General features: G+C 29.5%; 7 protein-coding genes across 7 annotated transcripts; 4 read left to right on the top strand and 3 right to left on the bottom strand.

The window, feature by feature from the left end:
• Positions 1-3760: 3760 nt before the first annotated feature.
• Positions 3761-8057, top strand: Bm3861 (GDSL-like Lipase/Acylhydrolase family protein; the record flags this gene model as incomplete). Its single annotated transcript, XM_001893723.2, has 12 exons — positions 3761-3865; positions 4033-4096; positions 4341-4485; positions 4854-5079; positions 5451-5550; positions 5682-5809; positions 5913-6005; positions 6243-6388; positions 6471-6585; positions 6823-7029; positions 7292-7507; positions 7980-8057. 12 exons carry the CDS (start codon positions 3761-3763, stop codon positions 8055-8057), a joined length of 1623 nt encoding a protein of 540 aa, XP_001893758.2.
• A 2032-nt stretch (positions 8058-10089) lies between these two features.
• Positions 10090-11359, bottom strand: Bm6011 (Uncharacterized protein; the record flags this gene model as incomplete). The annotated part of the gene is made up of 4 exons (XM_001893722.2): positions 10090-10259; positions 10521-10602; positions 10680-10766; positions 11231-11359. 4 exons carry the CDS (start codon positions 11357-11359, stop codon positions 10090-10092), a joined length of 468 nt encoding a protein of 155 aa, XP_001893757.1.
• A 217-nt stretch (positions 11360-11576) lies between these two features.
• On the top strand, positions 11577-13710 carry Bm5095 (Uncharacterized protein; the record flags this gene model as incomplete). The annotated part of the gene is made up of 6 exons (XM_001893721.2): positions 11577-11648; positions 11992-12115; positions 12270-12379; positions 12794-12887; positions 13017-13179; positions 13506-13710. The coding sequence occupies 6 exons, from the start codon at positions 11577-11579 to the stop codon at positions 13708-13710; spliced, it is 768 nt and encodes a 255-aa protein (XP_001893756.2).
• Positions 13711-15047: 1337 nt separating this feature from the next.
• Bma-fitm-2 (Protein C20orf142 homolog precursor, putative) lies at positions 15048-16851 on the bottom strand (the record flags this gene model as incomplete). The annotated part of the gene is made up of 6 exons (XM_001893720.2): positions 15048-15206; positions 15567-15683; positions 15799-15955; positions 16149-16212; positions 16419-16530; positions 16642-16851. The coding sequence occupies 6 exons, from the start codon at positions 16849-16851 to the stop codon at positions 15048-15050; spliced, it is 819 nt and encodes a 272-aa protein (XP_001893755.2).
• Positions 16852-17988: 1137 nt separating this feature from the next.
• Bm9589 (Uncharacterized protein) lies at positions 17989-20553 on the bottom strand (the record flags this gene model as incomplete). The annotated part of the gene is made up of 7 exons (XM_001893719.2): positions 17989-18214; positions 18879-18954; positions 19222-19289; positions 19390-19478; positions 19727-19854; positions 20117-20239; positions 20457-20553. The coding sequence occupies 7 exons, from the start codon at positions 20551-20553 to the stop codon at positions 17989-17991; spliced, it is 807 nt and encodes a 268-aa protein (XP_001893754.2).
• A 942-nt stretch (positions 20554-21495) lies between these two features.
• Bma-oxy-5 (Uncharacterized protein) lies at positions 21496-23669 on the top strand (the record flags this gene model as incomplete). The annotated part of the gene is made up of 7 exons (XM_043079619.1): positions 21496-21509; positions 21897-21963; positions 22203-22400; positions 22667-22731; positions 22850-22899; positions 23121-23260; positions 23634-23669. 7 exons carry the CDS (start codon positions 21496-21498, stop codon positions 23667-23669), a joined length of 570 nt encoding a protein of 189 aa, XP_042935553.1.
• An 873-nt stretch (positions 23670-24542) lies between these two features.
• On the top strand, positions 24543-27280 carry Bm6766 (NADH-ubiquinone oxidoreductase 39 kDa subunit, mitochondrial precursor, putative; the record flags this gene model as incomplete). The annotated part of the gene is made up of 8 exons (XM_043079618.1): positions 24543-24582; positions 24735-24934; positions 25137-25339; positions 25440-25577; positions 25803-25932; positions 26325-26515; positions 26605-26787; positions 27142-27280. 8 exons carry the CDS (start codon positions 24543-24545, stop codon positions 27278-27280), a joined length of 1224 nt encoding a protein of 407 aa, XP_042935552.1.
• Positions 27281-27516: the final 236 nt, after the last annotated feature.

The following is a 27516-nucleotide window of genomic DNA, read 5'->3' as shown; positions in this document are numbered from 1 at the left end:
AATTAAAAAAGTGCCATATGAGAGAGATAAATAAATTTAAGACTATTTCATTGCTTAAATCATTGATAAATTGGAAGGAACTAAAAGAAGAAAGAAAAAAAAAAAATGGACAAAAACAATCAATGAACATTTAAGTTAAACTAAATTTTCTGTTTATTTTTTTTTCCTTTTTTCTTTTTTTACAAAGGAATGTAAGGAAACTATCAAAAAGGTAGCAAAACAATTTAATGATTCTTATCTACGATAATGTTGAAAATATCACAACAAACATTCGATAGTATTTTGATAAATTTAAGATGAAAATTTTAGAAAAATGTAAAATTAGAATAAGAAACGATAAGAATTTTAGATGTATGACAGTGATTTGATGCTCAATTAAGAGCCATTGATTGTATAAATTTAACAATACCAATACCAATTCTTTCAAATATATTTGAAAATGTAAGTTCACTTGTAAAAAGATTGCATTTGAGTGAAAAGATTTTCAAAGAATTGATGAATGAATCATTCTTGACAATATACTATTGCAGTAGTTTGTGTGGTTAACGCTAATTTTATTTCACTCTTTTAAAATTACACATTTTAAGAAATAATTTCAGGAATTGATGAATCATATTTGAAATTTTTAAAATTGATATTTTTGCATATAATATAAAATGAATCGTTAACTGTTCTTTCCATTAATTTATCACTTTTTTTTTTTTTTTTTTTTTTTTTTTTAATGGGATTACATTTGAAGAGTAAAACATAAATACAAAATTATTTTTATCGGTTAAAAAAAAAAAAAAAAAAAAAAGAAAGAACAGAAGCAGTTGCTCATCAAAATTACAGAAATCTAAAAAATGCTTCTTTTTTTTGTTGTCAATTCGATTATTTGTTAAATAATAATGTGAGAGAGAGAGAGAGAGAGAGAGAGGAAGAAAAGGAAAAAATTAAAGAGTAATAAATTAAAACAAAAAAAAATGAAAAACTATTGGCAAGTTATATTTTTGACGTAATTAAACAACTACATATCATCTAGTAAAATGTATCACATCAAAGTCCTAGAAAACCTAGAAATAATACTAAAAAAAAATCCTAAAATATAATCCTGAAAATTTTTATCTAATTCGGTGCTAATCTATTCTACTTAGATTCAGATATAATCAAACAATTTGAATAGCCTAATTTAATAAAGTATTATATTAACAAGTTATTAATCATACTTTAATCCAATATTCATATATTTAAATAAACATTTTCTAAAATTTAATAAATAAAATGGAAAAGAAAAAAAAAAGAAGGAAAAAGATATGATCTATAAATTAATTGTGTAAATTAATTTCATCCTAAATTATCCATAAATTTTATGCCAAAACTCTAAATTTCAATTCGATTTTTCACAGCATTTAATTTATTATTGTTTAATAAACAAACTGCATAAAGGCAAAATGTAATGCATAAGAACAAAAATGTTGTCTTGTAGATATATCATAAACATTTTATGTGACTCTTCTGAATTGATAAATTCATCAAAATGTTTTGTTGCTATGCAAACAAAAAAGAAGAGGAAAAATTGTATGATTGATTCCATAAAATTAGAAAGAAAAAGGAAAAAACTCTTTCTAAGCATATTTTTACTTTTTATCTCTAAAATGAATAAATAATATCGTTTAAAAATATTTTGTAAGAAGAAAAAATTTTATTTTTTTTTATAAAAAAAAAAGAATTCTTTTATCTGCACAACATTCACAAAATTCATAAATTATTCTAAGCATAAAAAGAAGCTTTGAAAAAAAAAAAAAGGAAGAAATGGATGTTTTGTTTTATAAACATTTACCGCCTCCACAAATGCGCCTTTCAACAGCATTATCAAAATGTCAATTTTAGTGCAAAAATGCTACAAAATAATTAGAATAAAATCTTTTAAACTCGAGTTTAAATATAAAATGAATGACTCAGTGTTTTCTTCTAATTCTTCATCGTCACATCTTTCATACATTACAAATGTGTAAAATCGGAATTAAGGAACACCTGACGCACTAATTTGAACAGAAGCGCACATTGTGATTAAATTTCAAGCAGTAATGAAATACCACTAACTTCAATAGTAAAAATCAAAATTAAATATGCCAACAAACAATATCGCAAATTTTACAAATCAGGTAATTTATCAGGTAATTATGAATCCAAAAAGGTCATAAAATTGGGAACATTGAATAAAATTTCATAGTTTCTAATTTTTTTTTTTTTTTTTTCACTCTCTTAGTTAAACACAACGCTGATAGAGAAATCCTCAAATAACTTTGTATTTCTGTTGCAATCAATTTTATTTGTATGTTTTTGAAAGAAAAAAAAAAAAATAAAATTAGATAAAATTTGATTATATATATTAATCAAATGGCATTAATGAAATTTTTTATCACTAATTTGTAGATTAATCAAAGATTATCACATTTGAACTGATTAATTCTTTTTTCCACTTTGAAAGAGAAATAAGGTAATGTGTAAAATCTTTTTGTAAAAAAAAAAAAAAAAAAAAATTAAAAAAATTTGAAGAATTGTTGATTCCTGATAAGATAATACGTTCAGGATTTAATGAACTGAACCCGTTTGGGTAACTTTTAATTCACTTGCTAATTGATATCTTAATGATAAATTGTCATCCATTCCTTTTGCACCTTTTCAGGACCTAATTTATTCGAAATATACAACTAAATTAGTAATTGCTTAAAATAAAAATAAACTTAAAAGCCTAACCTTACATCAAATCTATATCTGATATTAAATAATGATACAATTAAATCATAGAATTTAATTTAAACTAAGTGGAAAATTTAGAAATCAAAAATTTTTTCATGTAATTTTTTCCATTATCTAAATTTTTGAAAAGCTATGCAAATGCCTCCTTATCTGGCATGTTATTAGAATTATTCAAATGAATCTGTTGGAATATCATCATGACTTCTCCGTTTTTCATCCGGAAAAAAATGACAAATTGCTAAATTAGTGAAAAAGAGTGAAGAAAATTCAGGAATTCTTAATTTGATGAATCAATTATCTTAATTGCTAAGATTTAGTGTTTGATGACTAATCTTAATGAATACTGAAATCATACAAGATGTAATCGTTAACATCTTATATCATCATTACAATAATAATGATATCACCACCATTATCATTATCATCACCGCTACGATCACCACCATTATCATCATCTAATCGTTGTTATCATTTTCATAATCACCGTTATCGTCATTATCACCACCACCACCACTACAATTATCACCATTACCACCACTTAATCATCATTATCATCATCATCACCATCATCATCATCATCATCATCATCATCTGCTTAATCATGCAAACATTTCGACGAGACAGACAGATCAATTATTAGATAGACAGAGAGACATACACACACATATTTGAATAATGCAATTTGCTTGGCTGCGGATGATTCTCATTTCCTCTCATCGAACCGTTTCTATTAATCGATCATCGTCTTCCATCGTACTTTGATCTTTAAGCAAAAGTTTTGAAATTCTGATTTATTTGATCCAACTCAAAAGTATGTACAAATAAATTGCTAACATTACTCCAAATTTTAGTTTAATTCAAGAAGTTTATAAATCTTCTCAGACACGAAAACAATTAGAATCCATCCATTATTTGAGAGGTCAGTGAAATTTCTCGGAATTATTGATTTCCTCTTAATCAAAATAATCTTTCTGCTTTGTTACATTAATGATAAGAGAGAAATTTCAGAGGATGGATGATGAATACTTGCAGAATAGGTAACAGTGTGATATTTTTTTATTTGGCGCTTCTGTCATACACTATAGAAACATTCGGATATTTAGTCAATGCACCATCGGGCAACGTTGGTTCATTTTATTTTCACTTAAATTTGGTTCAAATTTAAACGTGAAAGTGATTCGAGACTTAGAAATCGGGACAAGTTGCTATAGCAAAATAAGATTCTACGAAAAATATAATTCTTGCTTTTAGAAGTTATGGAGAAGAGTTGAATTTTTTAAATAATTTTAGACTAAAAATTCTGTGAATGATTATCCCAAAGATGCATCAAAATTTATCTCCACACCTCAGCAAGGTGAGTGCTTTTTCATTTGACTGTCTTTTCTATCATCTTGTATTCTGCATGTGTTAAATTCATGAAAATTAAATGCGATTTATCTTCTTACTATTATTATATGAATTGTTTGAGGAAATTATAGCGATATGTTATGTAGTGCAAATGTCACAAAGTTCAAAGTTCATGTCAATCATCCTTATAACTATGCTATTTGTAATTGTGATAAAAATAGTTAGAAATAAAATTGTGTCATATATTTTAGAGATGGGACAGCCTGGAAAGCATTTCAAGGGGAGGATGATAGAAGATGATCGTCGTGTTCATACTAGTAAATCGGAAGAGGACAACGAAGGGGAAAAGGAAGATGAAGAGATTCATCCAAATGACAGTGATCTAAGCGAAGAAATGTATGTCATGCTTTATGTTTATCTCTTAACTGATCCTGTACAAAGACAAATATCATCGCCCTTAACAATGATATCAGTTAATTACTTTTTCTACAAATATAAAACTACATTATAGATTTTTTATTATTAAACTTTTCTTTGCTTTAGAAACTTTAAGGAGTTTTTTATTTTCTATTTTACTTGCTACACAGCTTTATTCTTGTTGATTCGTATAGCAATAAATTTGAGGAAATATCTTTTATTCCCTATATCTTAGGAAATATCTTTAGAAATATCTTAGGAAATATCTTTAGAATTTCAAAATAACTCTCTTTTCTGTTAATTATTCATTGTAACTAGATGAAAACATCACATAGAGGAAGTTCTAGGGATAATGATGAAATCAATTCAAATTTATCTCCGGCACAACTTCACGATTCGCTGGGTTCGGAAGAGCCGCAAAATGATGCTGTTTCCTTTATTCATAATTCATTCATTAGTAGGAAAACATTCAGTTGTCCAAAAATCAAAAATGATTTCGTGACTGGTACAGATACGGGTGATTTGAGTCCGGAGGATATCGGAATCATTGCTGCAATGGGTGATTCCCTTGCCGTATGCTTCTTCTCCTGTTGTAATTAGTTATTTACTGCCAGTAGTTTTAAAATTTTCCTAAAATCGATATTTGGAGAAGAGAGTTAATAAATTTTTTCAATAAAAAATCAATCAAATAACATTGAGTAGATTTCCATTCGTTAGAATTTAATTTTTTTTATCGAAATATATCTAAATCGGTCATCCGGAATCGGGAGATCGGTTTGAGATTTTTCTTTCTAGCTAGTTTGCTTCTTTAAAAAACAAAATTAACATATGGTACAACTAACATAAAGTGAATTTAGCTGGCTGTAAAAAGAAGCAGTTAAATTTAACGACCATAGACGATTGGTTTATTAGGAAATGCTTCTTTTTTTTTTTTTTTTTTTTAGACTGGAACAGGATTATGGCCTCAAACGGATATCGAATTTCGTGGGGCTGCATTTCCAATAGGTGGTGATGCAACCATTGATGGACTTGTTACTATTGCTAGTATGTCACAATTACGTATTCATTTATTTACTTTTCAGTTTTTACTTATATATAATTAACCACCGAACTTAATTTCATTTCTTTTATATTTAAGGTACAGTTATCATTGCAATCAATTTCGAATATTCCAGATATACTTCGCGAATTTAACGATAAATTGATTGGTGTATCACACGGAATGGGTACAAGATTTCAGTTACCTTATCACCAATTAAATGTTGCGGAAAGTGGTGCTACTACGTCCAGTATGCCTTTACAGGTTGGTTATTACTTTGATACATTGCAACTGGATTGTATAAATATGATTATCAATATTATCCGAATTGCTACAATTATTCTATGAAACAAGAATTCTGTTTTAGGCAAAAGAGTTAGTCAAAAGGCTCAAAGCATTACGCGAAGTGGATGTCAACAATGAATGGACATTGGTTATTATTACTATTGGTACTGAAGAGGTAGAAATCCCTTCTAAATATCTGTTACTGTCCAAAAATTAACTGATTAAATTGACAACACCTACCCTTTTTTTTTCTCTCTCTCTCTCTTATATATATTAGGAATTTAAATTAGGTATGAACAGAACCGCTGAGTTTTGTACAAGAAACTTCTCGATTTACTTGCAGCAACTAATCAATATTTCGAAATAAGCTTACCATTAATTTATTTTTGTCAGTTAATCTCTTTTCTTGCAGATTTGTAAAGTTTGTCAGGCTCCTGATTACAATGCTCTCTTAGAATCATTGCTGATCTTGAATCAAGGCATCCAAAATGCGCTTGTGGTACTTCTTGGACCTATCCACGTCTCATCCTCATATCATCGAGAAGCTAACTTACTTAAGTAAATTTGTTCAAGTTTTTAATCATTTTGATGATAGATATTTTATGTTAATGTGATTTAGAGTTAATATTGACAGTTCTAGATCTCGTTGTACTTGTTTCAAAGAGAAATCGGATGAGGTCATGAAAGAATTAAATAAGCAGTGGACTGAGGCATTTCTTCGGCTGCAGGCCCATTTTGAACAACCATATATCAAGGTGATAACAATTATTTAGTGATAAGCGATAAATTGAAGGAGCAAGTGGTCTGTTTTTTTTTTTTTTTTTTGAAAGATCTTAGTCAGATCCGTATAATGCTCGGTACTCGAATTATATCCCAAATATAAGTATGGAAAAAAACCACTGCTCAAAACTTATTTTAGGTTGGGTTTTAGTTTAAATGTTTTCAAATGGATATGAATAAAATTTAATGTTTTAATCTAATCTTATTTTCAGCGACAAAAATTTGGACTTCTGACATTGCCAATGCTAACGGTTACATCTCGTTATCCATCTTCATTGTTTATTCCAAATCGTCCACTTTTGAGTCGTAAAGGACATACTTATGCTACCAAATGGTTATGGAATCGGTTGATGACTGGACCTACCTACAATCTTTCATTAGCTGTACTTTCTGAGGACTCATACTACTGTCCATCGATGGTAATTTCCTTTTCTCGAATTTTTCAAAAGGGAAAGAAATTAATGTGCAAAAATCTGGAACTGAAATAAAGCAGATGGAAATTAGCGAACTAAAAAATAATAATAATAAATGATGGAAATAGAGAGTATCAGATTATATTATCAGATGATAAATGGCAAAACAGTGTTTATTAGTGTACATTTTTACAAACAGTGTTGTTGGTCATGATCTTAAATAAGTTTTAATAAATCTCTGAAACTGTCATAATATTGGGACTTTCAGGGATGTCCGTATTTTCGAACACCAGCAAATCGACAGTATTGTCGACTACTTCGTCATGTCGATGTCAAAAATCAAGACGAAGAAACTGCATTAGGAATTGATAGACCGATGAGGAGGTCAAGAGAAAAACTGTATACAACAGCTGGTGCTGTTGTGCTCATTTCTTTTCTCACCGTATTGCTCATTGGTACTTTACTTTACCAAAAGAGTAAATATGTAAGTTTCTTAGTTTTGAAATTTATTTGCTTATTAATATTTGATAAAATAGAAAAATAAAGAGCCACATGGCTAATGAGGAACAAGAGGTATGGAATAGAATTATGAGAAAATAGAAAAGTGTTGGAGATAAACATTAAAGGAATCTTTAAAGAAGATTAAAGGAAATCTTTAAAAAAAAAAGGTTTCACGTAGAGAAAATAGCGGAAAAACAATAATTTTCCATGGAAGTTTCGAAGATAATAATATTACATAAAAAGTTAGTGTAATATTATTATTATTATTTAAGTCAATATTATCTTTGACTTAAATAGTTAACAGTAGTATTTCTCGAGATTCAAAAACTATTTGGTAGTGGGAATGTTTTAGTTCCCAAATTTTCACAGCAGAAGCATAAGACATGACAGAAGTATTTCTTATCAAAGTTTTCAATTTCTTCAACAAATTTATTGAAATTTTCAATATTTCCCAGGAAAAACGCATTAGGTACAGGAAAAGTTTATACGAAGACAAGGAAGGAGTGTTCGATTCACTAACATCCAGGAACTGAATGGTAAATTCAACTTAAAAAGTGAGGAATGAAACATTCTACGGTAAATGCTGCTTTAATTGTGATTTACTTGTGCTATTGTTTTAAATAAAAATTGTACAGAAATTTTGTTTTTGATAATTATAAATAATTCTTCATAAGAAATAATAACTTTCATCAGTATCCTCGAATTGTGTACATCGTTCCTCAGTTAAAGGAACAGTTCTTCATAAAACACTAATTAACATTGCACCTAGTAAAAGTTTCTCAAAATTCTGATACAATTCATCCAGTCATTATTATTTGGTAGAGTATTTTAGGTATTCTCGTACTGAGCTTCGAAGAAACTAACAATATTAACATTGCATTATATGGTGCCATAAGAAACTTAGAGATAAAATTAAAGTTACTTTTGTGATTACAAATATTTAAAATGGAAAGATAAAATTAGCCTATAAAAAGGGCGAAGAACTTTGGTAAGTGAAAATAAATGACCTTAATTTTTTTTTTTTCGAATGATCTATCAAAATTCCGGCTGAAATGAACCAAAAAAAATACATTCATGAGAGAAATGACCAAAAATAGCACACAGTTGCTGTATCTGTTTGGAAAAATGTGAAAATTACTGAATAGCTCTGAGTTTTATTACTATATTAAATCTAGATCCAAGGAAGAGGTCCATGTTTCCGTTATAAAATATGAATAAAAATGTCTACTTCAGTGATAAAATTTTTACTTCTTAAATAGCACTTTATGATTACTGCGAGGATGCCATGAGCCAAGTAAGAAGTTCACTAATTAGAAATGTCGATTGATCTCATGTGAATGCTGTCGTAGAAATTAACAGAAGAGAAGTAGAAGAACAAAGAAGATGAAATACATATAATTACAGGTGTAAAAGAAACATTCTTAGTCGCTGAATGAATTATATTGTTGGTACTTTCTCATTCACACACTTCTTTAATATTACATATTTAATATTGTTACAATCGTAATTTTACAAGTAATTCTATGTAAATTCAATTACAAATCCACAATAGTTTAGGATTGACTATCTAACTACTAAAAGGAAATATACAAACTCTTTTAGCTTAATTAGTTTAATTGCTTCACACACAAATCCCATTGGGATATCATGTTACAACATTTTAAATTGAACAGTTCAATCTATGCAATTTCAAATCTCCCTGGATTTCATTCTCATATTGCATAAACAATGAGAATTTTTCAAAATGCTCTTTATATTTTCACATTTATTTGAAATCTTTAGCAGTATTTAGCTCTCTCAAAATAGAATTCATGTAATTTAGCTAGTGGATATTCTTATAAATTTCTGTAGCTAAATCCCAAGTGGGCTTATTTAATCAAATAAAAGAAGTACGTTCTCTTCAAAAGTCTATTTATATCGATTCTTGACAAGAATACACAAATTGAGCTCAATTTTTTAATTTCAGATATGCATGTACAAACATAATTTGTTACAGTAAAATCAATAAAAACATAAGTCCGACCATATCATGTATATTTAGGTGAGAGATCCAAAGTCCTTGTGATTTCGAGGAAAATCAAAGATGCAGAAAAAGTACACATTTAACAAATAATTAAATACTAAAGTAGAATTAACCAATCAATCATGTTATGTAGACATCCAAAATTGGTTATACTTTAAATTCCAAACCAAAGTTCTTGTGATTTCCAGGAAAATCAAAGATGCGGAAAAGTACACATTTAACAAAAAATTAAATACTAGAGTAGAATTAACCAATCAATCATGTTATGTAGGCATCTAAAATTGATTATACTTTGAATTCCAAATCTTTTTCACTAATAACATGAAGGAAAGTTAGAGTTAACTTATTATGGCTGATTATGGCTTATTATGGCTCACGGTTGATTGTCTAACTATCGATAATTAATCATGGAACTCTCAAAAACAATTGAAAAAGAAATGAAACCAATAAGAAAAATCATTAAAACAAGGTAGAAACAAAAAAAAAAAAAAAAAACTATTCAAGAACTTTCAAAACTACGAACTTATATAAATGCTGTCCAATCAATCATTATCTTCTTCATCGTTAAACGACAATAATCTTGAATTCGACGCGGCTACCTCCTTTATTTCCTCCGTATATTTTCGTTTTCCCGCTGTTTCTTCCTCAGAGTGTTGTTCTTTCCGTTTCACTGGTTTTTTGAAAACTATTTTCCCTTCTTCAATTTTTCGTCCTGTAAAAATATATTCATTTAAATTTTAAAAGAAGCCTTCCGCAGACATTCATATCTATCAAACATTTCATTTCCTTTTCATTCTAAATAAGTTTTAAATTGTAATATACCTAACTAAGCTTCAAATTATAATAATGCACTTCGCAGTACGGTAAATTTGAAAAATGCATTTTTCCCAAACATTACAAGAAATTTCCTCAGTTTAATCCAAAACTAGTCCCACAACATAAAAATGCGAGAGAAATCTTCAAAATAACTTACGATCTTCTTCAGCACGTTTCTTCTCTAATTCAGCTTCTAATTCCTTCTCATTCAAATCACTTTGAGCATTCAAAATAACGACCTAAATGATAACGTTCAAGAAAATTCCACTATAACCTAAATGATTAAGAAGAATATTCGAAGATAAGCAAGTGTTACCTGAGGTCTGTCCTCTTGATTAATTCGTGATAAGTCATCATCTTCTAGATCATTTTCAATATATCCTTCACCCGCTGTCTCAGAGAACTATAAAAATGATACGAAAATTCTTAAAGTTTTTTCTCATGAAATTTCAATATTATTTTAAAAATCCATTGAGCATCTAGTCAGCAATTAAAGAACATTAAAAATAAACTTCATATTTGATTTACAACCTTTGTATATGGTTTTGTAATTTAACCTGGCCAATTAACAATATGATTTAGAACTTATTTACTAAAAAATGAAAAAATAACTTCCAATCGCTCACAAATGTCTGTTATCACATGATGTATATTTACTACATATTTGTCATTATGCGAATACATAATCATTTGTTGCATAAATAAATAATACATCTTATTTCACTATTTTTCTTTTCTAAACTCGTATAAAAATTTTACTTTCAACTCAAATATTTTTTGGCTTATAAAAATAACTTATAAAACAAGAAATTAACTAGTCACAATTAATTAATTAATTCAAAATCAATGCAAAAAGAAAAAAAAAACCTTATTTTCAATTGTTGGCGGTGGTTTGTAGCCTAATTTCTCCTTAATTTTTTGTATAAATGGTGGATCTGTTTGTAAAATAGCTGTTATCGATGAACGCTCCTTGTATGTTAATTTTCTTTCTGACATCTTTTACACAATGCTAAAAAAGTTTTGTTCAGCAAATAAATGTAACAAAATGAAATAATCAAATAATACATATCTTTTTGGTATAGGTAAATAGGTATAGGTAAATATTCACTATTTTAATATCTATTCTATTCCATTCCATTAACTTTCACATAATTTCCAACTCACAACGAACATTTAACCACTCCAATGGTTCCGTATGAGAAGAATTTTGCAAATGCAAATCGATGAGATAGTTCGAACGATTCGAATCGTTTTTATAGTGTACTCTCGAGAATCAATCATTAAGGTAGTTTTACTTACTTATTAAGGTAATTTTACCTACTTATTTACTTACTTGTATATTTAATTATTGGCAATAGTTCAAGTAGTATCACATGTTTCTCGAGAGTACACTATGAAAAAAATTTTAGTAGAATCAGAATGATAATTCATTTTTTACGTATTAAATTTGAAGGCATATATAGAATTAGAAAAGCTGTTTCATTTCTGAAATGTTTAATACATCTCTAAATTTTTTATTTTCTAAGATGACCTAAACCATAATATGTTGAACTATATTACTCTTACATCAAAAAAAAGTGTTGAACTGTTACAAGTTTTTTATCTTCACAAATATGCATTTGCTTTAGATTTCCAACTGTATGACAAATTTAACAGAATCAGAATTCACAATTGTTCTTACGGGATTTGGTCCATTTGGATTCTTTGACAATAATCCCAGTGAAAAAGTGGTACAACGAATTGCCAACGAAGGTACAGCTTTTTTTTTTTTTTTGACTAGATTGAATTAAACTCATAATACTTCTTCTTGGTATAGATGTACAGGTGATATTGGTCAAATGCCTCCACTCCAGTAGTTATGATAAGAAATTACATTATGAATTTGCATAGTCAAATTTAACTTAAGGTATCGATGATATTCAACCAAATGCTAGGATTATTGTAAAAGTGATGCCAGTAGCATATGATGATGTGCAGTGTATAGTGTCTGAGCTCTGGAAGGAATATCATCCTGATGTAAGTTTCATTCATTGATATATTTGCTATATTTCAGAGTCTGAGCTCTAGAAGGACTATCATCATGATGTAAGTTTCATTCATTGATCTATTTAACCATATTTTAGACTATTAACCGTGAAATGCTAAAAACCTTTAGTATTACTGTTGCACTAGGATATTATTACATTTTCTCACTTTAATTTTCTCACATATGTTTATGTAAATAGTATATTATGCTACAGGCATAGAAATATGTCTGACTTTGAGATTGTTCATAACATTCAGGGCTTCTATTTTTTACTGGTTCAAGAAGTGCAAGTTTACATTTCTACACTTTTTCATAAATAATCATCGTAGTCTCAACATTAGCGATGATATAGATAACTAGAGCTTATCAGTTACATATTAGTGACATATCAAATCGTTTTGCAGCTTGTTGTACATTTGGGTGTTCATTCCACTAGTCGTGCCGTTAGGATAGAAACAAGAAGCTGTGGAATTGGCTATGATCAAGGCGACATTAAATGTAATTTTTTGGCTGTTTTGATATTGTTTGCATATTGAATGATCAATAAGTTGAATTCTTTCAAATTTTTATAATCTCAACTGTTGTTCATATTATCATTCCATTTTTTTCATAATGGTCAAATTTCAGCAAAAACACCCGAAGACTACAGATGTCCACTGGCTATTTGTTCTTCTAATGAAGAGGAAAACATCATATACACTGGATTAAATTGCACGAAACTTGTAGAAGCAATGAGGATGGAATTTGCCAAAGAAAATATACAGTTTGAGTTGTCTGATGATCCGGGAAGGTTAGAACTGTGCTGCTATGTTTTTCCCATTTTAACTTTTGATTTCTTCATAATTCACAAAAAATTATAGTTTTTTCACAAGCTACCATATTCTTTCTGGTGGTACGTAATCTAAGATAGTGACTCATTTATGATAACTTCACTCACCTAATGAAAACGACATTTGACAAGGTGTCACTTTGTCTTGGATGCGTAAGGGAACTTAAGTCCATCCCATTAGTTTCTCCCAATGATTAGTCTGCTGATAATTTGAACTTCATAAATGTTTAGTCTTAATATAAAAATAGTTCTGATATAAACGAAACCTAACACGAAATGATTCTCAGGTATCTATGTGCGTATTCCTACTATATCTCACTTCGACATGACAAGAACTGTTCACTGTTTATACACATTCCATCTTTCAATAAGAGCTGTACTCTGGAACTTCTTACAAAAATTGTCAAACAAATCATCCGATTATCAGTATTGCAAATTCTGAAAGCACGCAAGAAAAAACCCGAAAGCCTTTGCAAGAGCATGCAGAAATAGCTACAATTTATGACGAATAGCTTGTAGGGAGGGACAGTTCTTATTTTTATTTTTTTTTTCTATGCTTCAAACTCCTCGTTCCATTTCTGGTATTTTTAATACGTGTAGATTTATTTATTTTGAATTATTTTCTGGTATTTTATTATAGCTTTTATTTGAATTGCATAAATTTGATTTTCATGTGAAATAAAACGTTTGATTCCCAGTCATATGAACTGCAATTGCTTGACTTAACCGCCTATCTTCATTTTTTCCGAGACCATGACAAGATACAATTTTCCTAACTCAGCTTTTTTTGTGTTTTATTGTAGCTTTTTGCTATTAAGATATTAAAATTTATAGTACAGCATCTTCAATATTTCGAACTGAAATGTCTTTTCCTGCTATTTGCTATTCTTTTATTGAGAGTCTACAAAAAAATGTAAGGTAATTTTCAGTTAAAGAAAACACAAACAAAAAAAAATCGGATCTATTCTTCTAAAAAATGTTATAAAAACCTGTGTACAAAAAATAACATTTCTAGCCATTTATCACTACTAGTTTAAAGCATTTGATATAATATCATATATAATTAATATGTAATTAAAGAAAGTTTCTGCTTTATTACTCTGGCTTAATTTGAAAACTTGTAAAGTAATTTGAATATCATAGAAATTTATCATTGAAGATAGCATTAATGATTCAGCATATTCTTCATGCTTACTAAAGTATTCTCTTCTTTCAAAAATAGAAAAGCATAAAGCAGAATGCATGTACTGGCATGGAGTCAACTAATCATGTAAATTTTGAACAGTTCGAAGTTCCAAGATTTTTTAATTGTAACCATAAAGTTGTACCCATTTAGCATTCAAAAACTACTCGTTCTATTTTATCCTACTTGTACTACAATGGACTGAAGTGTTTTTTTTTTTTTTTTCAAAATATATAAAGCACAAAATATATGAATAAGATGAAATCGAATAGGCTCAGAGATGATAGTACGAAAAATTTATGACTGAAAGTTTCCCACTATTATTATTATTGCAAATCTCCATTTCTTCAAAATCAAACCTTGGAACTTCATGACTACTTCGCTGCATTTTACATAAAGTTCAATTAAAAAGTGAGAAAAGACCTATAAATTCTAGCGATAATCGGTAGGACAGACAAAACAAATGGTTAAACAACGAAAATCATCGGTAATTTAAATACTTCACAACATTCAGTTTTACGTTACACCAGCCAGTAAGGGATACATACTCTTGATTCGCTGGCTGTTTAAATTCCTTATTACCTATAGGATCAATGATAATCCATTATCAGAGTAAATCAAGTACTTATAAAAATCAGTAAGTCACTTATATCAGTTTACGAGGTTGTAGTGGCAACGGTGGAATCCCAACTTTCCTGTACCAAATATGATAGGTAAAATACCAGCAAAGCACGGCGATTATTGCACCCATCATTTTGTGATAAATGTGATGATAGTAAAGGACCGAAATCAACAGTTCAAAATCCTGCAAAGAAAATAAGTTGTTTAAAAGAATGTTTAAATTAATTTAGAATGAATTTTAGCTGAGTTCAAGAAATGCACATATCACAGAAATGATCTTAAAAATTGACAGCAAAGATGGTTATAAGCAGAAAGTTTGTTTATTCGCAAATTTTTCGGTCAAAAAAAGATTCATCGTAAGTCGACAGAAGCGTTTATTAACAATTATGCATTCTTAATAAAATTTGTTTTACGTCTAAAGGATTCCATTACAAATCACTGAAGAACTATTTTACTGATCAGATATTTTTCGAATTTCTTCCCGAAAACCAGAAACAAAAAAGTAACTCTTGGTGTTTTATTGCTAAAAATGATATATCATTACCCAAAGTAGGTGAAGAACACACATAGAAAGGAAAAAAATTCTGATAAGATTTCCATTTTTAACCGATGGCATCTTTCGAGTACGATGAATTATTGTTATGTTGCGGAATGCTAATGCCTGAAAATTGAAACATTAAATCAAAGTTGATAAAAAAATATAACCAAACTGAAAATAAGATAATTAGAAATTCTAGAAATTCCTGCAAATCTTTTGACAGTAACAAATAACTTACTTCTTCACATATGATAAGAGAACTGTAGATAAGGATAAAGCAATGACCACTGATATCGAAGCCAGGGATCCACTTGCCACCATCAACAGCACATGATGAACGAGAACTTAGCTTAGATCCATGGCAGTGACCTGTCATCTGTTCAAATACCACAAATCTGAAACATATGCCAAGCTGGTCGCATAAAATAAACGTTACTACTGATCTCTAAATATCGTTTAGATCCTCATATTACTAATATAATAAATGGAAAATGTAGTATAATATGTAAGTTTCAGTGATAAAGTTAAAGATAAAAAGTGAGAAGTGTAAGAAAAAAAAACTCAAAATGTAAAGTACTAAAATCTTACGAATGAGTGCAATAGTACCATATTGTTGTTGCGATTACCATACGGCTTAAATTTTTTATAATTCCTGAAATTCATGAATTCCTCCAATAGAAACATTAAAATTATATGAAAATCAAAATCATCACTTAAACGAATAATTCCAAGAGATAAGAAATACATAGAAAATTTGAAACTTCAATTTAATATAATTTGCATCTTTTAACAGAAAAATGAAAAGTGCTTAAATTAACTGAAAATGAAGAAAAAGAAAATAACAGCTAAAGGACATACCTGACATGCTTTGCCCAACAGCAGTAGAAATATACCAAATAAATGGACAGACAACGACACATGTCCAGAACCAACCCAATTTAACAAAATAACTATTCAAAATATTATTCTTCTATAAATATTCGATATTAAACCTTAGAAGAATAAATCTATTATTAAACGGGCAAATTTGTTATTGAGAAAAAGCAAAAATTCATCTAGCAAAAAAAAAAGAAAAAGAAACCTTTACAAAATAATAGTGATTTGGTAAAGGCACAAAAGCAGCGAAAAGTGATAATACAAAAACTGCCAGAAGATGGAATATAGCTTTTCGATCTGTCCTTAAGTAGAGATATTTACGGGCAAAATGTATCGATATGCCACATAGCGCATCACATGCTTCAGCAATATTTGAATGACGCTGCACAGATTGTCTATATTTAGTTCTATCCATCATTGAACATTTGCCTTTGTGTGAGGTAAAAGGAGATTAAAAATCTGTTAGTAGCTGAAAAAATCTACAGTAAGCTTAAAATGTCGGCATCTTTTTTTAATAGTTGTTTAAAACTTTTACAAGTTACATATGACTTCACAAAAAATATAATGCACAGCTCTCGAATAGAGGCTGTACATTGTCAATGCTTTAACTGATGTAATTTAAAAGAAAAAAAAAAAAATACTATCCAAGCTACTGGAAAAAAAGAAAAAAATATTGAGCTTTAAAAGTAAATGGAAAAAATCCGGTATGTATTTCCATAAATCGTTAAAGCTGCCTCACTAATTTTTGCGCTAGTACAATTTTTCTCCTTACGACCGACAAGATTCTTTCAAATCAAAATTATCGGACCAATTCATTCAGAAATCTAGTTTTTTCAAGAAACTTTAAAAGTTTGAAGATCAGTGATATTGTTCACTCCAAGTGCTACAGTAGATTATCTAATTTCACTCAGTCTTTCCATCTTATCATCTTTCATTTCACAAATGTACCAAGGTATCGTTCCGATGATCTTCCAGTTCTTATGAAGGAAGTCTAATTCCAATTGTTATAAGTTCATAATTAATCATTTCAAAAATTAAGAGTATTAAGTAAAAACAGAAAATGTATTATATTAAAAAAATCTTCTTTACCTAATGAAAAAAATGATACTTTCTGGAAAAGTATCCATGAGAGCCCCTTACACGATCACTACCTTCCAAAATCGGATACAGAATAATTTAATAAGCACCAATAATAGAAAATCCGTACGCAATTTAACAACATGACAAGCTGACAATAATACAAGCAACCCTGGAAATTATATATGCAGTAACAAGTATTAAAATTATTATCCTACTATTATAAAACAACAATGAGCATGTAATAATTTACGATTGATATAAAACAAATAAATGGTGCTCGCTAGATCAACATGCTAAAAAAAGAGGTGATAAAATGTCTAAATATCATCCAACTATTTGAATATCCTGCACAACTAGTTCAAATTTGTCTTATTGAAAGATATGGACATACTTCTAAAGGTTAAGAAAAAATCAATTTAAATTCTAGAACAAGCAATAATGTCTACTGTCACCCATCGAACAGTTATATTTATCAAAATAAATCATCATCAATATCATCATCTACACGACTTCTATTCAACATCCACTTTCCAAACCATTTACTCCGAATATGATGCTCTTTCATAAATCTGTACAATTCGCTTTCTCTTTCTTTCTTCAATTCGATTTCAATGTTATTCTTAACACATTGATATATCTCATCGGTTGATAAATCGTAAAACAGAGAAGCACTAAAAATTGCCAACGACGACAACACCCTGCAAACTATTCTATTTCTTTATGTTTTATGTTTGGTGAGTATTCAATGGCCAAGAAGTATGCATTTCACATGCATTGTGCTAATGTTTGAAAAAGAATGAATTAGTCAAAAAATTAGGAGCATCCTTAAAAAAATGGAAGGATCAGAGATAGGATCTAAGCCATTTGAAAGCACAAATACATTCATATTATCACTGATCAAATCCACATCAACAAATAAGGATAATAATTACAATTAAGTCTAGAAATTATCTAATGTGCGCTCTCTGCAAAGAAAAATTCATATCTTGAGCAAAAATTTTAAATAATATGAGAAAGGTCCTCTTCTAAATAACTAAATATATATGACAACAGTACAGTATATTTCAGTAAAATTTTCTTTTCATTATCTAATGTCCCATATGCAAAGAAAAAATTGATTTCACTATCAACAAAATTTAAGCTGATTAAAATACTAAGTTCTAATGGATCATGCGATAATCACATACATTGATTATGAGGGTTCATGCAATAGCGGATTAATATTAGAATAACAGAAGTCTGATAAAATTTATAGAATTTACTAAAGTTCACTATATGTTATTGCATGCATAATACACTTTCAAATCAGAATATGCTATTCTAGACATGAGTGATACTTAAAAAACTACTAAAAAAACCTACCCTAACATTAGTCCACTTTGTATCGCTTGTAGGGGTTTCACACTCAATGAATAACTGAGAATAGCTGGAATAACAGCTGAAAGTTTGAATTAGCTCAATGAAGGAACAGAAATATGCAAACAGGTAAATCATACTGAAATCTGTACAACTTTTCATAAAATTTAATCATTTCGATAGTGCCATCTTTGGGGCTGATAAGTAATTTCTAGTATCTATCCCAAGACAAACTCCAATATCGAACTGTGCTGAACTTCAATAAAGTTATTCATTTCTCACAGTAGTATTTGTGCTATTTATAGTAGCATTTGCTAACTTGTTTCAAAATTTGTTTGAAAACACTTACTCGTAGCACATGGAACAGTCCAAATTGAAAAATACTCACGCCATCTTGCAAATTCTGTTATAGAAATCCTGCAAATTAATTCTCTAGCTCATACAACTGCAATCTGCTACACTTTGAAACTACTTCTAATTCCTTACAGTACATCCACAAAGCATTCAATTTTAATACATTATGAATCCAATGTTGACGGCCATAGCAGCGCCGCTAAAAATGCTTTTCGTTAAACACTTCCTCAATCCATTACTGATGTTACTATCCTGAAAATTTAACTTTCTTTCCATTCAGTAAACCTTAATTCAATTCAATTCACTTTGGAATCTTTCTTCGATTTTTGTAGAATTATAATTGTGCACCAAAAACAATTAGAATGCAGTGAAATTCGATAGATGCAATCAAATGAAGTAAAGCTAACAACAAAAACTATTTGACTCGTTTTTTGGCTTAAATTATTCATGTTTCTAGAGGAAAAGTGCTGAAGGTAAAAGAGTAACAAAATCGAATTTACAGGAAAACTTCTCATGTTTTGTTGATTAGCTTTTGCTAAAATTGCTCCCGTGATTACACTAAGTACAGTTTGACCAAAAAATGCTCCTTTCATGCTCTTTAACGTTATCCACTTCTCGAAATTAATATCTGCAAAAGAGTTGTAAATAAACGAACTCACCAGAAAAAAATGCTGATAAACTGGAAAATTAATTAATAAGTATATATGAGTATTCACCATAATTAAGGCCTTCCTACTCATTTAAAAAGTAGCTCCTAAAAAGTATTTTGAGAAAAAGTCCATGTTAGCTCAGTCTGGAATGACAAAATGACAAATCTCATGTATTCTTTTACTGCTGTACTATTCAAATTTACTAATCAGTTAACTACGATTTAAAAAAAAAAAAAGTACTTTCATCGGTGCAAAATTCTTTCAATCTTTTGAACATATAAGATGAGGAAAACGTGCTCTCATCATCATTTTGTCCACTTGCTGCCACATTAACACAAGCAGAATTACTGTCGTTTACATCATCTACAATGTATTTGCATAAAATTTCACATTTTAAAACCTCATTCTTTTCACAGTTACGTGAAATTCATTTTATGACTTGAGTGCATCATTCTAATCCTATTTTCATTTCATTTTCTGGAAGAATTTGAGAGCAACTGTTGTTCAAAGAATTTTCAAAAAATAAATCAAGCGCATACGGAGTTGATTCTTAATATAAACAAACAAAAATTAAACTAACTACTAGCTGATTTTAAATAATCCAACCATTTTCTCATATATAATGGACGAAATATAACTGTTGCCAGCAAGCTGTTTCTATTTTCATCACCAAACATAACAGATTAGCCTGTATACTAAATAAAATAATTTAAGCGATGCTTCATTTAGAAGATAATAGCACTGATTAATTCACAAATACATAAGTACCTAGTAGAAATTTAGTAACAAAATTATTAGTGATAAAACAAATTTTAATTAAATAAATAATAAACTTATACATAACAAGCATGTAGCATATTCTATCTATAAAGCAATTTTTGGGATGAAAGTTAAATTTCCCACTTTAAAAAAAATAATAATAATAATAAATTGCTTGAATTCGATAAATGATAAAAATTTATGAGTGAAATTGCTAGAACATCGATGTTATTATAATAGAATTTTCATACTATATTTATCATAATTTTAGAATTACTTTTGATAATATGCGCATTGAAGAAAACAACATAAAGTTCAAATTAAGTTCAAATCAGACAGATATCAAGAAATGAGAGATTCAGTATGACGGAGAGTTTATTGTCACGAGACGTACTAACCAACCACTTTCCACGGGCCGTTAAAGCCGGGCTTTTCTACCGGAACGCTCTTACGGACGTTTGTTTCATTGAGCTGATTTAGTAGGATAGGGTCAGCTGGTTGTGCTAAAATAAACTTTGTTTACATCAATAAGTTAATGATCTTACTGCATGGAAGAAGTTTTTCTCTTCAATGATAAATTCATTTTATGCATTAATTTTAAAACTTTTCAACTGTCATATCAATTGTTAGTTATTATCTGTTATTTGCTCAGTAATAAAATTGTGCTAATTTAAAATAAACATTGCCATAACTAAGCTAATGATAAATACAAAAATTGGGGAATATTTTATATTTTAGCTGAAATAATATTGATGAAATTTCCAGTAAAAGGAATCATTTCAGATGTGGAAAAACGATGAAAATTGAGTGCAGGAGCAAACAATATCTTCTGCTAGAAATTATTTCGCCAAATAAGCATTATGGTAGCGAAACGGTTAAAATTTCTATTTCATTTCTGTGTTTGAAATTTTTTGAGTGAATAATCTCGTGTGAACTTGCATGCAGTTTTTTTTTTTTTTTTTTGTGTGTTTGTGTTTGTATTTGTTACAGGTCGAAAGTAGTTGCTGTCTTTGTAGTGATAATTTAGTTACTTATAGTTTCGTGGATTGATGATCAACTAGTTAAAAGAATTCTTGTTCATATTGAAGTATCTCTCTTTGTGTCGAATGAATTGTGTTGAATCCTAAAAAGTGTGAAGGTTAGGATGAATAGCTAGACAAATAAAATCAGTCATCTCGCACCGACAAAGCGTGGAAAACGTGTAACTTCAAATTTCTCGTTTCATATAATGTTGTAGGGTTGAATATAATTTCATTTTCAGGTTTTTCTCGGTTTTTCATTGGCTTTCTAAACTGTATTGTTCAATTTTTCAAAGGGAATCTTTCAAGGTATTCCTGCTTTTCAAGATCATTCAAAAATTGGTATCCGTTAAGATCTTGTTTTCTCTCAATCCTAATAGTTGTGTAAAAGTAATAGAAATTTTCACTTCTATTAATTGAAAGTTTTTCCTAATTTATATTCTGCTTCAAGTTTATATCCTCACAATTTTTTTCAAAGTGATTTCTTCGAACTTGGTATATTATTTTGGGAAAATTCTAGCAGTATGTTTTCTTTTTATTTTTTACAGAGATTGGAGTCGGAAAATTGCGTTGGAAAATTAGGAAGAACTAGTGAGGCATTGATTCAACGTAAACTTGAAGAACCTGGGAATATTTGCTGCAGTAGTACTCAGAACAGAACAATACATCTCAAAAAGTTTGAGGAAAAGATGAATTCGCATTTATCAGTAGTTGTGAATAATTTATCAAATAACATAATGCTTAGCGTTAGTTTCAAGTTTATTTTTTATCGAAGCATAAAGTAAAACTTTCCATATATACTGGTGCTTATTATATCATTTCGGCATAATTCTGACTAAAAGTTATTTGTACACAACTTGCTTTAGCTGTTTAGTAATCATATGAATGGAGTGATATAATTGTGCTCGAACTGCCTTTTGACCTCCGGTTATTTATAAGACGAGATAGCTGTATTGATTTAAGAAAGTGTTGTCTAGTTTTCTAATTTGCATGTCTGATTTTTTGTTTTTAGAGTCACGTGCGCAAGCCCTTAATCAAATTCGTTGGTGCTCGACTTCCACGACCTCACTATGATCGGTATATATTTTATTATTCGTATTCTGAAGCGGCAAAATTCCATCGATTAGTCAGAAGTATTAAAATTATCCAAGGTTTTCCATATAGAGTTGTAGCAATTTCTCTGTCACTTTTTTAGGTCAACCTTATCACCAGTGATACGTGAATCAGAATCTTCATCAGTATCTGGTTGGTCCTTTATGTTAATAATACCCTAGTTCTTATTCTGATTTGATCCATGCAATATTTTCAGAATATTTCAGAAACTTCCGTCGTATTCAACTGAACTGGTGTGAGTTAAAATAAGTTATTTAATTTAGCTTAATCAATTGAACTGAGATTTTGTATTAAAATTAATCTTCTAGTAATCATTTGAGATGATTTTTCTTTCGAAGAAATTTGATTTGCAGAAAAGTTGCTTTCTTCATCGAATGTATCACCATCGGCAGTAAAAACTAACATTCAACGAGGCGAATTAATTGAAGATTGGCAGCTACCTTCATTTCTTCGTCGTAAGCAAATATCCGAGGAAGAATGTCATGTTATCAATGTAAGTCCATAATTTTTATGAATTTCAATAACTTATTTATTTTTTTTTAACGTGATGCAAGTTTTCTTTAGCATTAGGGGGAAATATTATCTGTAATTGAGTTTTGAACTTTGACAAACCATCTTCAGTCATACTTATTTTAGATGTAATTCTATTTCTTAGATAACCCATTAGTAGCTGCTTCATTTTATTCAACTTTCCAACTGATTATATCGATCAGAATCCCTATGTTTATGTCTATGAGCGTTCGTAGCTCTGTCGATCCATATTTTTATTGTTATAGACAATTGTATGTAGGTATGTGAATGTGTTAGTTTATACATGTATATATCTTGTTGTCATGGTAACTTTGCATTAAATTATTTATGTTTAGAATGGTGGTGCGTATGGACTGGATAATTCTTCCTGAGAAAACTACTAGACGAGTTCATATCTGATACGTTCTATTTCTTATTATAGGAGCGCGCCTTATACGTCACCTCATACAGAAATAAGTGCTCAGATTTCTTCAACAAATTAACTAGCAATCAATCGACGTGTTATTTTTAGTAACGTTTTGCTCAACAGATTGTTTTTAATGATATTGACTAGCTTTACAGTAAAGATTAGCGGGTAGTCAAAAACTTGTTATATTATTGACTTTTTTATTTATTCATATTTTAAAGAATTTTTTTGTGATAATATGTGTAATAATAATTATTTGCTAGACAAGTATTGAATTATGATATTTTTGTAATTTTAAGGTATTTTTTTTTTCTTCTGTGCTGTTGTAAATTTAGCTTTCAGTATCATGTGCATGTATATTTATTTCTTGAGTAGTAAATGTGTTAGGATTGATTTATTTAGGAAATGTAGTGAAATTGATATTTATGAGGATTTGCCATGTACTGATTTTTTTCTTTGCTCACAGTGCAAATAAATAGTACCATTTCTTTTATGAATTGCTGAACAATTATGGATATGCATTCTTTGCTTAACTATATTTTGTTTTTTCGCATAATGATAATACCAATTGTTTAAAGGCTAATACTATATTGATCCCTTCAAATTTTATAAATCTAATATTTGAGAGCTTACCAGTTGTGAAAAAAGTGTTTACAAGAAATATAGAAATGGTTTTCAAGTCACCGTATGTATATGCTGTAACAATGGGTGTTAACGATCCCAATTTTGTTCCAGTGTTTTAGATTTTTTTTAAGAAATTGAAATTCATACATATATTTGTAGGTTTCTCAAAAGAAACATTTTCAAATTGAGAGACTTATTTTTAGAGGAACTGAAAATGCTCATTGTTGGTAGTATCCGACGATGTCGTATATTGGGTATTGAAGGTAACCTTTGCAAGGCACTTTATTGTAGTACATCAGCCACTCAACTTGATTTACCGAAACCGAGTCCAACGAGTAAACTTGCTGCATTCAGAAAGGTAAACATTATTAAACTACAAGGATCTTGGTGTAAGACGCATTTCCAGTTTTATCAGTTTTAATTTTTGGCTTTTTCGAACATGCATTACAGGGAACAGGTGGTCGATGCAGCTTCTCTGGCAACGTTGTAACTGTTTTCGGTTGTACTGGATTATTGGGCAGGTTACTGATAAATAGACTTGCAAAAGAAGGTCATCAAATTATTTTGCCAAGTCGACAAGATCCATATTACACTCGACAACTAAGAGTTCATTTTCTCGTTTTGATTATTCTCTTGAGTAAAGAGTTTTTGGGATAAAAGATATTTTTCTTTTTTTGTTTTTCCGAGGTCTAAAATATGAGACATTGCACATTTAGTTTACAAAATTCGTTTTATTTGATTGTTATGTAGGGTGTCAAAAAATCTATGTAAGACTTTTGTCATTTTAAAAGCAAATCTGATAATTTAGGTACATGGTGAACTTGGTCAAGTACTGCTATTACCATTTCAATTAAAAGATGAGGAAAGTATTCGACAAGCTATCAGATACAGCAATGTAGTTGTAAATTTAATTGGTGCAAGATACGAAACAAAAAATTATTCATTTGAAGAGACTCATGTTGAAGGAGCTCGACGAATCGCTCGGATTGCCAAAGAAATGGGAATACAAAAGTCAGCGTCACAATTTTGTTAAAATTTATAGTTTAGATTTGAGTTCTATTGATTTCAGAGAAATTATCGACTGGATCATAAATATACGATCTTTTTTCAGATTTATTCACATGTCGGCAATGAATGCTTCTAAGAATACTCCACCGACACTATTCAATAAACCATCACAATTTCTTCGCACCAAAGGACTTGGCGAAGAAGTTGTCCGTGAAGAATTCCCAAATGCTACTATCATAAGGTTCTAAATTTCTAGGAAGTTACTCTATTTTTAAAATTCTAATAGTACTAACAGAGTGTTAAAACAGGATAGAAATTACTATTTGTGATGCTTTTTTTTTTTTGAAATATTCTACATCACTTGAAGTATTCAGGTTGATACATCTATTAATTAGCTACAGAAGTTTGTATAAAACTAATCAGCCTAATTTTATATGTAAGATTTTTCAATGCACCGAAATTTCAGACCAGGAATGATGTATGGAGGGAATTACGATGCATTTATTAATTATTTTCTAGCAATTCAGCGCATTCCGCACAGAAGCCTGATTTTCGTCTACAGGAAGGGCGAGCATACATACAAAATGCCCATCTGGGTAATATCCTTATGCTTTACATATGAAATAAATCCCAAATTTCATCAGTGTTGCAAATATATATTTGCGAGAATTGCAATGTAATTAAAGATCACATTGTTCTATTAGTATTGCATTACTTATGTGCAGATACTACGATTTTTATATGTAGTAGTTAGGCATTCTTAACATATTTGCTATGTGATAGAAGAGAAAAAGGAATGGAATATGTATTCGTTTCTTCAAAAGTAACGACAAGTCAATTTCTACAATCGCAATGTAAATTCAGTATTGGTTATCCAATCAGAAATTTGCTTACAATTTTCCAAAATGATGAGATTTTATGTCGTTCCCTTTGCCACTTTCAATCATTTATATATGAAAAAGCTATACAGTAACGATATCACTTACAGGTTGGTGATGTGTCAAAAGGTGTTGAGAGAACTATCGTAGATCCACATGCTATTGGTAAAACATACGAATTTGTTGGACCACACTGTTATAAACTGTCTGAATTAATTGACTATATGTATGATCGAGCTCATCTATCATCACGTTTCTTGCATCGAAATTATCGTCGTCGGAATTTAAATTACTTATATAGGTATTAAATTTTTTTTTTCTCATAAAATTTGGTTTACATACATATCTATGATAACTGGTAAATAGTTTTTAAATCTACGTTTATTGCAGGGCATATGTAGCCGCTGTTGAATTACCATTTAAGTTCTTCCGTAATCCGTCACCACTTAGCATAGAATGGATTCGAGTGGTTGAATGTACAAGTGATGTACTTACTGGATGTCCAATGTTAGAGGATCTTGGGATTACTCGGCTTGTTGAATTCGAATTAACAGGTGGTAAACACGCATACTTGTAAGTTACCAGATTGTTTAGTATCTCTATCTATTATTATTCATCTTGCTCAGTATTGTACTGTTACAATTAATTTTATGAGAGATTTTTGATTATTTTTTTGCGCTGAATACTGAATATAGCACTAATTTCTGATTTAGTTGTACTTATTAGCTTTGGTCCCAATCCAAAAAGCTGTATAATAGTTTAAATCTATCGACTAAATAATTGTAGTGTAGGGTGATCTTGTAGCTATCTGTAGTCTTTTAAACTTTTTATGCTAATTTTGTTTCGTTGTATATTAAATTTTTTGTGTAGGTTTTTCAAGTGAGAAAATACAATTTATGAAGCTATGCTAACATTTTTTGATCTCAGCTGTGTGAATCATTACAACGAGCAAGAAATCACTGAACCATATCCACTGCCACTTCGATCACCACCTTTATATGCAAATGTAAAGCCAAGTAATGATATCGTAACTGAATCGAAACCGTTTACCATGAGTACCGGATAATATAGTTATTGATGTTATCATTTTTATATGTTCACACGATAGCTCACTACTGGATGACTTAATAGATTATCTATGCTTTCATTGTAATTGTCGATAATGTGTAATCATCGATGAATGATGCAACGGTAAGTGTCGTAAATTTTTATTTTAGAGGAGATCATATGAAAAATTCTTAAACGTAATACTGAGGGAAGAAATGTTGAATTTTAATATCTATAAGTTAGCTAGTAATCTAT

This window comes from Brugia malayi (genome assembly GCF_000002995.4).
Source record: "Brugia malayi strain FR3 genome assembly, contig: Bm_v4_Chr3_scaffold_001, whole genome shotgun sequence".
Taxonomy (NCBI): domain Eukaryota; kingdom Metazoa; phylum Nematoda; class Chromadorea; order Rhabditida; family Onchocercidae; genus Brugia; species Brugia malayi.
This window is presented reverse-complemented; position numbering and strand designations above follow the sequence as displayed.